At 41.1% G+C, this 13,577-nt stretch overlaps 1 protein-coding gene across 1 annotated transcript in view; it reads right to left on the reverse strand.

The window, feature by feature from the left end:
• LOC146820871 (uncharacterized) overlaps nucleotides 1-13,577 on the reverse strand; it is a 589,956-nt gene that overhangs the window by 484,493 nt on the left and 91,886 nt on the right. Inside the window, exon 4 of the mRNA XM_085611692.1 lies at nucleotides 7,217-7,331. Coding sequence (XP_085467818.1) covers nucleotides 7,217-7,331 — 115 coding nt within the window. The remainder of the gene's footprint in view (nucleotides 1-7,216; nucleotides 7,332-13,577) is intronic.

The following is a 13,577-nucleotide window of genomic DNA, read 5'->3' on the forward strand; positions in this document are numbered from 1 at the left end:
AAACAGGGCCTAAGGGGCAATTATCCAGTCCTAACCGCCTGTTAGAGTTGGTAGGGAGGTCATCAATCCCGTTATTGGGATGAATAGTGTGCGATACAGGGCAAGGTAGAAAAGGAGCATTGGTGCGAGAAGCAGTAAGGTGGGAGGAACTCTGGTCAGTTAGACCTTCTTCCGCACGAGACAGACGTGGGTTTTTCGGGTTCATAGTGTGGGAGGTTGGGATGTCATCTGTTAACTTGGGTCAAGTTGTGGGGAGCGTGCTAACAGACAGGCGCAAGGGCAGTGGGGAGGTGGGGACATCAATCGCCTCGGGATCAGAGCCAGAGAGTGGCACCTTTTGACTGACGTTGGAGGTGTTGGAGTTAGTTAGAGTGTTCGTGAACTTCAAGAAGGCATAATCAAATCACTTGAGGTTCAAGTCTGATGCTTGGATAAGGACATTACCATTATTGTGAATGGAGATAGTCAGCTCCGCCATAAAGGCCGTGGATGGAAGCGTGGTTAAACGAAAACCATGTGGTGTTTTAGTCTGTTTGGAGCGCAGTATAGAGGTGAGGGTCCTGCTCCACTGCGCTCTTCTGTTGGTTTAGAAGATGAGATCAGTCACTATAGTGCCCTTATGTGAGATTTATGTGTCCGATATCAGTGTTTCGGGCCATCTCTTGAGGATATTGTGCTTAAAGGTCTGCTTAGCCTTTATTGATAGGTTGAGGGGTAGATAATCTTGACCGAGTTTACGCCAGATTGTACAAAGGGGTTAGAGGCATGATAAGTATTTTGTGCAATGTTGACTGAGGAGCGTAGTAGGCAGCGATTATAAGGAGCCCAGAAGCATAAAGGGTGGAGAGGTAGCCCAATTAGTAGAGGGTCCTGCTAGCGGACTGGGGTGCGAGCCTCATCTCGCCCATGCGTGTTGAGAATACATCCTTTCAGGGGTGAGCCTGTACGTGGGAGGGGGCGTTAGACTGGGGGTGGGGGTCGCATTAAAAACAGACCGGGCTCCCAACTCAAAGTCTGAATATTACATAAAAACTGTAGCCTCCAGAGAGGCACAGATCTGACAACTGCTACTGTAGAAGAGGCTCCTTGCCATGTTCTATCTCCTAGACAGGAAAACCAATCAAGGTATTGATTAGTCTACCCTAGCTTTTGGTTGGAGAATTCATGTTGACTAGGCCCTCACTGCAGGGTCACTCCCAACCTTTTTGCCTTTACCCCGACTGTTTTGCTAAATTCATTTTTGGTTGGAATTTGGACTCTGCATATTTTAGCACTACTAGTGCTAAAGTGCTTGTGCTCTTTCCTTGAAACATGGTAAATTGACCTACACCTAATTGACACATTTAATTTAATTGTAAGTCCCTGGTAAATGGTATTACATGTACCCTAGGCCTGTACATTAAATTATACTAGTGGGCCTGCAGCACTCATTGTTCCACTTAGCACTTTTAAAACACGTCTCAGGCCTACCTTTTCAGCCTGTAGTACAGTTTTAAGCTATAATTTTCGATCTGACAAAAGAAAACTTTTGCCAGGTCTAAACCTTCCTTTTTAATACTTATAAGTTACCCCATGGTAGGCCCGAAAGTGCCATAGCCTAGGGTGCATTGCATTTAAAACATAGGACATGTGTACTAAAGCTTTGCATGTCCTTGCAGTGGAAAACGCCTAAAGTTAATTTTCACTGTTGTAAGGCCTATCACCCCCATTGACTAACACCGGGTTACATTTTTATATTTATTAAGTGCTAACTTTAGATTGGAACATATAATGATACCCTGTTTAGACTCAAATTAATTGTAATTCGAAATCCTCTTAAATAGTGAGGTCAGATTTTGTCACCCCAAGATAGTTCAGATCCTTGACAGGGAAGAACTTTCCAGAACCCCTACGCAAAGGCTGGTACCAGGTATAAAGATTGAGCAACTCATCAGAACACTCCTGGAACTGTGAAACATTATGAAGAAGGACTGCCCTGCTGCTTGAATTACTGACTTGCTGTCTGAAGAAGGAAGACTGGACCTGGGTGACTTGATCACAGGCTAACCCGAGTGACTCCAAGGGTTAGTCAACTCACCTCCTGCAGGAGTTACAGGGTCACAACAAGCTTCAGAGGCCTTCCTGCAACTACCCAGCTGATCATCTGCAACTGAACCTGCCTATTGGCCTCTCCTGGAGTAAATCTTTTTCACTGAGAAGGTGCCTAGGTCCTGGACGCATGGATGGTATCAATGGAAGCTCCTCCAAGAAGAAAATGTGAAAACCTGAAGTTTGGGCCCCTTGCAACCACAAACGGACCTGTGTGTGCCGAAATGTTGCCAACCAGGATGACAGCCAACGCGGAGCTCCAGTGAAACCTGCGCTCTGGTGGGACCTGCTCTTCATGCCAACAATGACCGTCCATGGCGACAGGCAACGCAAGACCTGCACTTCAGGCTACAGAACCACAGCCTACAATGACCGCCAGTGCAAAGCTCCAGTGACGACTGAATCTTCACAATACAGCAAAGACCGTCCGCAACACCCAACCTGCTCTTCAGACCAAAAGCTTTCTCCCTGTGGCCACTTCCAATGAGAACGGTACTCTTAGCGAAGGACTTGCTGAGGTAAAACTTCAGAGCAACCAACCTTGTCCCTGTATGTAATCCGTCCTCCAACACGGTTGGCCTGAACTTGTGAGTTTTCCCCAGCCTAGCAAGACCAGATCACTGCAAGTGGCACTTTGTGATTTTAGACACTACTTTTACCAAAATGCTTAAAATCGCATATCACAGTTCAACTGATTGGATTTTTGCTGTCCCGTTATCATTTTACTTATTTAAATGTACTCTATTTACCTAAATTGGTTTTGAATTTTTCTTCTGTTGAGTTTTTACTTTAATACTGTGTGCTGCATAAATACTTTACACATTGCCTGATCGCTTTTTTCCGAGCTACTAGAGGGCTAAACACAGGTTAATTTAGTGACTTTCTGTGGCTCACTTTGGTAAGGTTTGTGGTTGTTGCTCGCATAGGGCTTCCACCCCTCTTAACCAGTACCCCAATTTCTTACAATGTTTCCAAAACAAATAAACTTGAGGATAGCAAAAAAAATATGTAAAAATCACCACTGTCAGCATTACAGAACCAACGTTTACTATCCTTGGAAACATTAATTTTATATAAAGAACATGGGGTAAACAATAATATGTTATAAAAGAACAATAGCGTCTGGGTGGTACTGACAGGACGAGAAGTAATATGAATTTTAAACCACATTTTATTCAATAAGAAAGTAGAAATGGTCATATCATGTTTTTTTTCACTATTAGTTTTATTTTAGTTTTAATTTTGAAGTCAGCGTTTTCTTTTAAATATATGTATAAGGAGCTTTAACTTTTGTGTTAAAGCCATACAATTGTGATGAAGTCAAAACGTCTTCACAGTATACCATGGAATAATCTAGAATATTGTGCCTGATAGTTTTTATAAGCAATTCACAGTTGTTTCTAAAAAACTTTGGAAGATTTCATTCTGTTTGTATCTCTTCAAAAAAAAAAATTCACATTGATCAATTGAGTCATACTGGTAATACCTTTATCCATCCAACTTTGCCATTCTAAAACTTTATTAGCAATTTTGATGCAGTTATACCATATGGGGGATATTATTGTTTGTTGTGATTGTGAATAAATGTAGTATAAAAGGACCTGCCCATAACACCAAAAGTATTTAAAAAAGGTGTAGAAGGCAACTTGGGTTTTTGTGAAATAAGAGGAAGTACCTTAAGAAAAAGGTGAAATGAATGAGAGCTAAAGTTTACACCAAACAGGGGTATTTGCACAAGAGATATCCGAGAAAGAACTCCAATTCTGTTTTAGGGTAAAGGTTGTATGATATTGATTTAAATTGGGAACACAACTGTTAGCTTTTCTCTTTTTAAACTTGAATAGAGAAATTTGAGCAGGACATTCATTTCACAAGAACTTAGACAAAATACTATCAATAGATTTGAAAAAGTTTGTGGAAGTTTAACTGGAAAACATTGATAACTCGTAACATCAACACATTATTTGTTCCTAGTCTGCCCCACCAAGATAAAAAGAGAGGGGTCCATAATTCAGAAAGAGACGTTATCTTGATTTTGAACACTTCCAAATTCACAAGGAGAGTGTCTTTAATGGTACTGCAGTATCAAACACCTAAACATTTGATTTTAGTAGGGTTCCAAAAGAAACCCAATCTCAATAAATTTGAAAACGTTTGTGGAAGTTTAACTGGAAGCATAGATAGATAAACATTGATAATTGGTAATATAATCATTATATTTGTATCTAGTCTGCCCCATCAAGATTAAAAGAGGGGTGACCATAATTCAGAAAGGGAAGTCATCTTAATCTTTAACACCTCCAAGTTCTCAGGAGCAGTGGGCCAAGATGTACGACCGTTTTTAGCAATCGCAAACGGAGAATGGGCCGTTTGTGACTGCTAAAATGGCTTTTGCAATGTACTAACCCTATTTTGCGAGTCACTAACCTATTACTGACTCGTGAAATAGGGTTTGAGAGTCACTAATAGGAGGGGGTGTTTCAAGGGTGTCCCTTCCTAATAGCAAGTTGCAGTGGCATGTATGAATATTTTGCGACCAGAACGTGGTCGCAACACATTCATATTTTACCGACCCCATGAAGTAAATGGTAACCCATTCGCAAACAGGATGGGGTCCCAAAGGGACCTTTCCTCTTTGTGAATGTGGGTGGCAACATTTTGCCCACAATCCACTGCCTACTCTTAAAAAATGGAAAGGAAACTTTATATTGTTCTTTTTTAAATGCATCCCATTTTCCCTTAAGGAAAACAGGCTGCATTTCAGAAACAAAAAACCTTTATTTAAAAAGCAGACACAGACATGGTGGTCTTCTGACCCCAGCAGGCCACCATCCCAGTGATTAGAGGCCATTCCCAATGGGTCGCAAATTGTGACCTACCTCATGAATATTTATGAGGGAGTTAATTCGCAATCCCATTGGGAATTGTGAAATGTGTCTGAGATACATCAATACATGTCATTTTGCGAATCGCTAATTACAACTCTAAAAATTGCAATATGCGAATCACAAAATGAAATGGTTGTACATCTGGTCCAGTCATATAAAAGCTTAGTGAGCTGAAAGAACTTAGGACCAAAGCCATGTCATTTTAGGGCCTTACTATAATTTACTAACTTACTCAAGCAAAGGCCTTTTCTACTTCGAATGACACTGTAGTCAGTGGGGTAATGTGTCATGCCGCACCATGAATAACCTTCAGAAATGTCTTAGATTTATCAGTAATATTGCAATCCTTAACAACACCCGTTTGTTCAAAGCTACAAGATGGGAAATCAAGTCATTAACACGCAGAGCAAGAATCTTAGCAAAGACTTTTGAATTAGTGTTAATAAGAGAGATTGGTCCATCATTTTTACATTCAGAATGATCTTTGTCTTTTAGCGATCAGACATATCATTGCTTCTCAAAAGGAGCCACACTTAACTAGAATTGAAAGAACATGTTCCAAAAGCATCATAAGCTTAGGTACAAGAATCTTTATAAACGTGTAGTAAAATTAAATTGCAAAAACATTAGGACCTGAAGCTTTTTCTTTAGAGAGTTTAGAGATAGCATTACAAATGTTACAAAATATTTTAACTTAGACAAATAATTAAGAACTCTTTGCCTTTAAGCTGGACTCTTTAGGTCCTTTTCATTGCATGAGACAATACGAAGACTTTTCATTGACCACAAGACCAAATGTTGGTATACAGCAGCTAGTGAAGTTTGATTTGTTATATATGAGAAAAAAGAAAAGAAGAAAAATGTCATAACAAAATAGGAAATAGGCAACTAGAAAAAAAATAGGAAAAAGACAACAGACAATTCCGTAAGGGTAAAAGTGAAAAGTATGATAAAATGTGAAAGAACTTTAATCATATGTGCAAGGAGGAGAAGAGAGGCAGCATAAAATATGACCATGCGGATCTCCGAAACCCTGAAAAACATAATCAAGAATATAGACAGATACCTATAACAGAAAGATAGACAAGTAAAAACAGCACTAGGCAGGACATATCAAGTATTGGAATAAACTTACCCAGACGAGAAGGGAATGAAGAGGAGACAAATTCGATTACATTTATGAACATTAAATGGCTGAACAACAATAAACAATTTGTAGCACATCCACAAACATCATAAGGCCAAAGCCAAAAGTTGAGCTGCTCTCCAGCTATCAAGCAGCCCACACCAGTAAACAAATGACACTAAGCCAGTCATTTTCTGTCTTTCATGACAGAGAGTAGGTCTGAGGGCTCAGGAGCATTAGCACTGGATGGCCAACATGTGGTTGCCCAAGCCACACTCGAGTCTCTTTCCATTCTTCTCTTTCCCTCTTTTCGCGCCCTTCTCTTTGGTTTTAGGGGCCAGATTTAATGATGAAAAATGGGTTCCAGTACCCAAAAGTAAGCACCGGTGCCCACCACAGGCAATCATAGGCACAAACCAAACACTAATCTCATGTTGAATCTTCCTTCTTCTCATCATCCATGACCTCATCAGGAACAGGTTAATATTATGAGTCCAGCTGCTGTCAGACATAATGACCAAAAACCTATATCTTTACCAATGGGCCTCTAAAAGGGCTAATGCTGCTAGTGATAGTTGAGAGCTTTCCATCTTTGAGTGAAAAATGAATGGTCTAAATGATATAGCCTTAAATTTCAGCTTTACTCAAACATTTAGCTGGGATCACTACAGCTAAAAAGGTTTGACTGCTTGATAATTCATGGCCATTCACATTGAGTCTGTTTGTGTCATGATTCTGGAGAAAAATCACATGACAGACTGTTGCAGGTAGCTGTGCGGTTAGTAGATTGTCATGTTGTGAAAAGGTTGTTTTCGCTATATAGTATGATAAGCTTGTTTATTTTGACTTGCCTTATCACTGACATTTGATGGAGTAAAAACGAAAATGTTGCTAGTTTGGGAAGCCTGGAAAATAATGACAAAACCGGAAGTTCAAGAGTTTATTGTGTGTTATTGGAACTTTTTGTAACCCTTTTTGTAATAGTATGGGGTCCCCCTCCAAGGGTGAAATGATCAGACAATGGAATTCTCCTGATACTTAAGAATGATAACAAAGAAATGTCTTCTGAATTGACAACATAATCTAATTGGTGTGAACTGACAAAATGAATTACCCTCAATTTCATGGATCTGCTTCCTCATCTGATCCCTTGTAGTCTGTAACATATTTAATTTGGCTTCTGTTCGTTTCCTTTCCAGCTGGAGGCTGTCAGCCTGAGACTGTAACTCCTGTATGAAAGAGAGAAAGCTATTTTAATAAACATTATAAACATTTCAAAATAAATAGAGAATATTTTCATATCTTTCTTGAGAAAAGGCTACATTTCCATTCGGATGCCTCTGAGCCTTGATGACAGAATGTATAAGTGCATTCATTTCAGCCAGTTTGCCAACCACTGACAAGAATAATTCTAAAAGTCTTGCCATCTGGTGAAGAAAACATTCTCTTGCACACCTAGTTATATAAAGTGTAGACAGATTAGAGAAAAACATACTTGCCATCCACCTAGACAAAAAAAGGCTCTCTGTATATGCCTTTGCCTGAAGAGGGTAGCCCTGCTAGCTTACTGTTGAAACAGGCAGGACCCTCTGACCCCTGTAGAATGTAGATGTTCTAGCCACATCCCACCCTTAAGGGCTGTTGGTGTATTTCAGGACTCACCATAAGTGAAAGCTTTCTTAGAGATCTACCCTTGTCACAATCTGAAAAAGCTTGTGTTATCTTGTGCAGGTGTTGACCTGATTGTGCCCCAAGGCCAATGAGATACACACAAGGAAACAATGTGACCCACTAGCTGTAAAATAGATCAAGCAAAACCCTTGCCAGCCTCCACTGACCATTTGTGAGGATAAGCAATTGAACCTCAACAAAAGCATGGCTTGTTGTGCTCCAAGCACTAGCAACCACCCATTTTGTAATATGGACCTTCCTCTTACAATCTCTCGATATTGCTTTACTGTCAATCAAACACAGGTTCTTTGAATTTATCATTTATTGTTAATTTAATAGTATTAGTATTGTTTGCTGGAACCAAGAATATCCATCCAAATAAATGTTTAGAAAAAATACTTTTTAAGTAGCTGTCTAAACTTACTGTGTTATAACCGCTTTCAGGGGTTCACCAGGCAAGTAGTGGCTACTGGGTCCAACCATGGGGGTTGTAGCCTTATACTCCTGCAGTTCCGGGGCACAACCTACTTTGGGTCCTAAATAACTGAGCCATGTACAACCGATTTTAATCACTTGACTCTCAGAGGTAGCGCGGGTCGAGCAGTCCAAGTGTGTTCAAGGAGGAGGTCAGTGTATGGCATACACAGACACATGACTTAAATGACAAAATATGACAGCAATTAGATGATTTTTCAGTCAAATACTTGCTTGTATGAAAAAAGGAGTATTTTATTGTAAATACACAAATCAAGAGAATAACACACCAAATAATACCCACAGTCTCTTATGGTCCACACTATCGTCATCCTGGGTGGAATCCCTGCATCCATCTTTACCTTCTAGAGGGGTTGGTTATTCCCCATTTGATAAGGGAGACGAGCTTTAGATGTGGCTCACACTAGTCCCCATGTGGCAAAAAGTCAATGTTATCTGTGCTTGGAGCGAAGTTTGTGCAACTCTCCAGAAGTCCTGAAGGTCTAGCACAGTCTTCCCTGACCCAATGGCAGCCAGCAAGCAAAGCAGGACCGGAGTGCATCTTTGTGGTCTCCAGGCTCCCAATAATGAGGGCTAATGAGTGCAAACTGATGACTGCCCTAGCTTCACCGTGACCCCTTTCCTGGCACATGGGGGTCTCTGACTTCAGCACGCACATGAGTGACGGGCCTAACTTCATATGGTCCCCTTCTGGCACATGGAGAATGCCGATCTCAGATCTCACAAGAACAATGGCACTAGCTTCCAAAAGAGTGGGTGGACGGTCTGCACTCATGCAATGGTCCCAATAGGACCAGGCATCTCACATTTCTCTTACCAGGATCAACTCTGCAAGATTCTCGCTGGGCCTCGTTCCCCCCCTGGTGCTCTCCTCCTCACAGGATCCGCTGGTCTTTGCAGGCAGGCTGGTGCTCCAGGTGCAGGGCAAGTGGTCTTGACCTCCCTGGTGGTGGCCATTCACCCAGCAATCATAAGACTATCAGACCTTGGTCCTAGTCCTGTTTCCTTCAATTCGAAGTCTTGGTGATCCTCTCTCCAGGTGAACATGTCTGTAAAACAGTGCTTTTGGACAACTTGTTGGACTCATGCTCCCACCTTTATAGTCCAAATTCAGTCACAGATGTAATTTAGTGTCTAGTTCTTTAATATTCTTGTTGTGAGTGTCAACTTCTTTGAAGCAACGGTCTCCTCTGCCTTTCCTTTTTCAAAGGGACAGTCTTCCATGCATGAATGGCTACAGTAATTTTTTGATTGATCCACAACACACGCCCATAGAGTAATTGAGGACCACACCTGGCAGTCAACTTCCACTGAAATATGCCTCATAAAGATTCAAAGGCCGAAGCCTTCCATTCTTTCATGATCCCCTGGTCCTACTGTGCAAACCTTATCAGACACAACATCTGCCTGACAATAAGCCCAGTTCCCACGGACTAGTAACGCTTCCTGAAATCAAAGACTTTTGACCTACTCAGAAAATGCTCTGCTCTACTTTCTCCCGTGTGTGTGTTAACAACATAGCTCTCAAGTAACTCAGCAATCCACATCTCCTCTCTAAGGGTTGCAGTCTTTACCTCCACTAGCATTTCCAGGCCCTGGGCTTCCAAAATGGAACCCCTGGGCTTGCAAGTTGTGTACCTAGCAGAGCTAAACATACATCACAGCCGAACATGCAGGTATTAGGCACAGTCCAGCATTACACACTAACTATATACGCCAAGGATGAGTTAAGTACACAGCAGCAAACTTTTACATGAGTGGGCCAGCAGGTCCTACTCTTGTGACAGAGGTAAACAGATCTGTTTACATTAATAATGATTAGTAAACACAAAACTAGTATGCTGCCACCATTGTGCTAATGTCACTTAACTCCTGGTAAGGGCGGTATCCCTTTACCATTATGAAGGTAGAGCTTGGCGAACACCTTCCAGTCTAACAAGACCCCATTACCATTAGACAGGCCTAGGTCATGCCATACCTGCATGGTCCGTGTTTGCCCATGACCAAAATCAGTGCCAGGGATCCAGATATCCATGTAGTTGGAGCACCCTGGTCAAGGGTACACATCTGTCACAATGGAGGTGACTTTTCCGTCCTAACACATGAAAACACCATGTACAGACAACTGGTCCAAAGACGTTATTTGGGTCTCACTTCTGACGCAGGTACTCCAAAGAAACATAAAAGGTACATGATGACATGGATGGTAAATGATTCACAAGTAAATTATTCTGTAGGGAATGAACACTGATTTAAAATACAATTGAATATTGGTGGCAGCTATTTATCCCGCCGCCAGGTAAATTGTCAATTTTCTTTGCTATTTGCCTGACTGTTTGATAAATAGCAGCAATCATAGACGGGTTGGTTGGTGATTGTGCAAATATAAAAAAAACTCACTATTTACCTAGACGCTGGCTAAGTATTATACATTATGCACTGCTTGGCCAGTGGCTAAATAAAGAGCAAATAATGTTTACTATGTACCAGGCTGCTAGCTAAATAGCATAGAATATGCACTGCTTGGCTAGCAGCAAATACATGTCTCTATTTGCCCGGCTGATAGTTATATAGCATATATTATGATTGATTTAGCTGAAGGTCATGCAAATAGCAAACAAACTACAACAGTCGCCCTGCTGCTGGCTAAAAAGCAGATATTATGCCCTCTTTGGCCAGTGGCCGTCCAGGCAGCATTGAATGGCCGGTGGCCTTGCAAATATTAAGGAAACATCACAGTTTACGTGGCTGCTGGCTAACTAGCAGAGATTATGCTGTGTTTGGTTGGCTGTCATGCAAATAGCAAAGAACCTTATCCATGTAACTGGTCTGTAGCTAGAAAGCAGCTGGCCATACAAATAGCAAAATAAGACTTCACTATTTACCCAACTACTTGCTAAATATATGTGATTATGCACTACTTGGCAGACAGACAAGCACATAGCAAAGGAATTTCAATATTTACCAGGCTGTAGGCTACTTAGAAGATATTATGCAATTATGCTCTATTTGGTCAAAACTTCATTATTCACATGGGTATGGGATAAATAGCCAGATTATGCAAGATTTTCCCACCATGATGTTGATAGCAGGAAATATGACTATTTATCCAGAAGTCAGCCTAATGGCAGAGATTATGTACTAATGGACTGGCAGTGATACAGTGCCCAGCTAAAAAGCTGATATTTGGCCAGTGGCAAGAGAAATATAAAAGCCTTACCTTTGGTAACTGCTATTGAGACAGCCACTAGGAAAATTGTGAAGATTCTCTCCTCTTAATCTGTACAGCAGTTAAGTAGTGGAGATTATGCACTACTTAGCCAGTAACTCAGAAATAGAAAAACATCACTTTTATCCCAGGTGCTGCCTATATAGCATCAGATCTATATCCTTTAGTCTTCTGCTATGTATAATGAAAGGTTTTTCTGCTATTTGCCTGACCAGTGGACTACCAGTAGTGAATCTCTGCTATGCAGTGGGCTACCTGATACACAGTAAACGTTCTTTGAGATTTGCTCAGCCGACAGCCACATAATGCAGAATCTCCATTTGTCCAGTGTCCAATGCTCTGGTCCGATCTGTGGGTGTGCCATAGCCCATAGACAAATAGCAGAGAGTGTGTTGTATTCGTCCAGCAGCTGCGCAAATGGCAGAGATGTTGTGCTAATGGGCTAGTAGTCAGGTACGTACAATACTGGCCATAAGGCCTTAAGGGTGGAGAGGTACTTCCACAACAGGGAAGTGGGAACGGATACGTCCTCCCAAAAAGTAACCACAAACAAAACAGTATCCAACCCAACCTGAAAGCAGGAAAAATAATACTGAAGTGGACTAGTTCTCAATATGAGATGTAATGGTTTGCTACTACCACTATTGGGAGCAAAACCTCTTTGTTAAATTCCCCTCACACACTCAAATAGTGTCATGCTTCATCATAGGGGCACCCTGGCTCCTAAAGGCCAGGGTGGGCTCAACCGTTTTCCAGGGAGCTCTTGTGCGAAAAAGGCAGGGTTTTTTTTTAGATTAAGAAACCACCATCAACTCCAGGTATCCCTTTAATGTGGCGAGATAATGGTTAATAAAAACAGGAAAATAGGGTATCCCCAGGATTCAATGGTCATATGACCCTATGCATGCCAACATGTTTCAACCAATATGAGGCCCTATGGGTCCATGGCTTTCATCAGGGCACAAAAGAAGGTGGTATCCCTCCCTGCAGTATTAAAACCAAAAAGATAATGTGAACAATATTCAAATTATCATGCAGACGCCGTATGGATATACTTATCCTAAGTGAGGCGTTCTCAATATAGGAGTGTCAAACCAAAATATGGAGGACTGCACGCCTCTCATGAGGACAGAGAAGAGGGACGGTCTTATAGCCAAACAGTCGTCAAAGATCCGGTCCCACTCAGCTACCTAGTCGGTTCTGTCCTTCCAGCGTGAGTCCTGAAGTCAGGTAACCAACAGAATGTCTGTGCTACTTAGTGAACAGCTAAGCACATGATAGAAAACGTCTCTATATAACTTGTGGGCATGTAAGTAGCATAGCATTTGGATTGTTTAAGTAGCAAAATAGCCTAAGAAATGTCACTGTATATATAGCTGATTGCTTAATCCTAGAGTACTGATGCAATTTATCTAGATTAAAGTGATGTTTTTCTACTTGCCTTGTTGTTGCTAAAAGTACATTACCACAACTTTTTGGGTAAAAATAAAGACAGGTAGCTAGTCACATTTTTTGCACAGAATAGTTGAGATGAAATATACCTATCCAACAATATAATTTTCAGGTCTTCAGGAACCGATAACCTACACAATAGTAAACAACACTTTTTAAAATATGAATATTTTATTTTCATTAATATTGTAATAAAAAATGGAGACACATGGACCGAAAAACTTGTAAAAAACTAAAGCTGAAAAAAGGTGGCAGGGTTATAAAGAAATGAGGAAGTATCCATATTTGAGAGCAAGTTTTTGAAACTTGGCAGATCTTTTACATTTTTCTTATTTCTGAGAGGTTCACTACCAAGAACACACTTGGCGGATGTGTAAATTGAGCTTATCCATTTTGTTTGGCAGTCAACACTATGAAGTATCATAAAAGTAGATAGAGAGGCCGTGTGGTATGGGATGAGTACACAACAAATTGCAAGAGTCCCACTGTACTATCCTTGTCTATAATCTCCCATCGTAACAGTCACATCAGACCTATTGTACACAGTCGACATCAGACTCTACTGAACCAATCTAGGCTATCTCTAGCGAACACCTTCTACCAAGTCCCCCTGAGTTTCAGACTCTCT

Source organism: Triturus cristatus, chromosome 6 (assembly GCF_964204655.1).
Source record: "Triturus cristatus chromosome 6, aTriCri1.1, whole genome shotgun sequence".
In the NCBI taxonomy this organism is placed as follows: domain Eukaryota; kingdom Metazoa; phylum Chordata; class Amphibia; order Caudata; family Salamandridae; genus Triturus; species Triturus cristatus.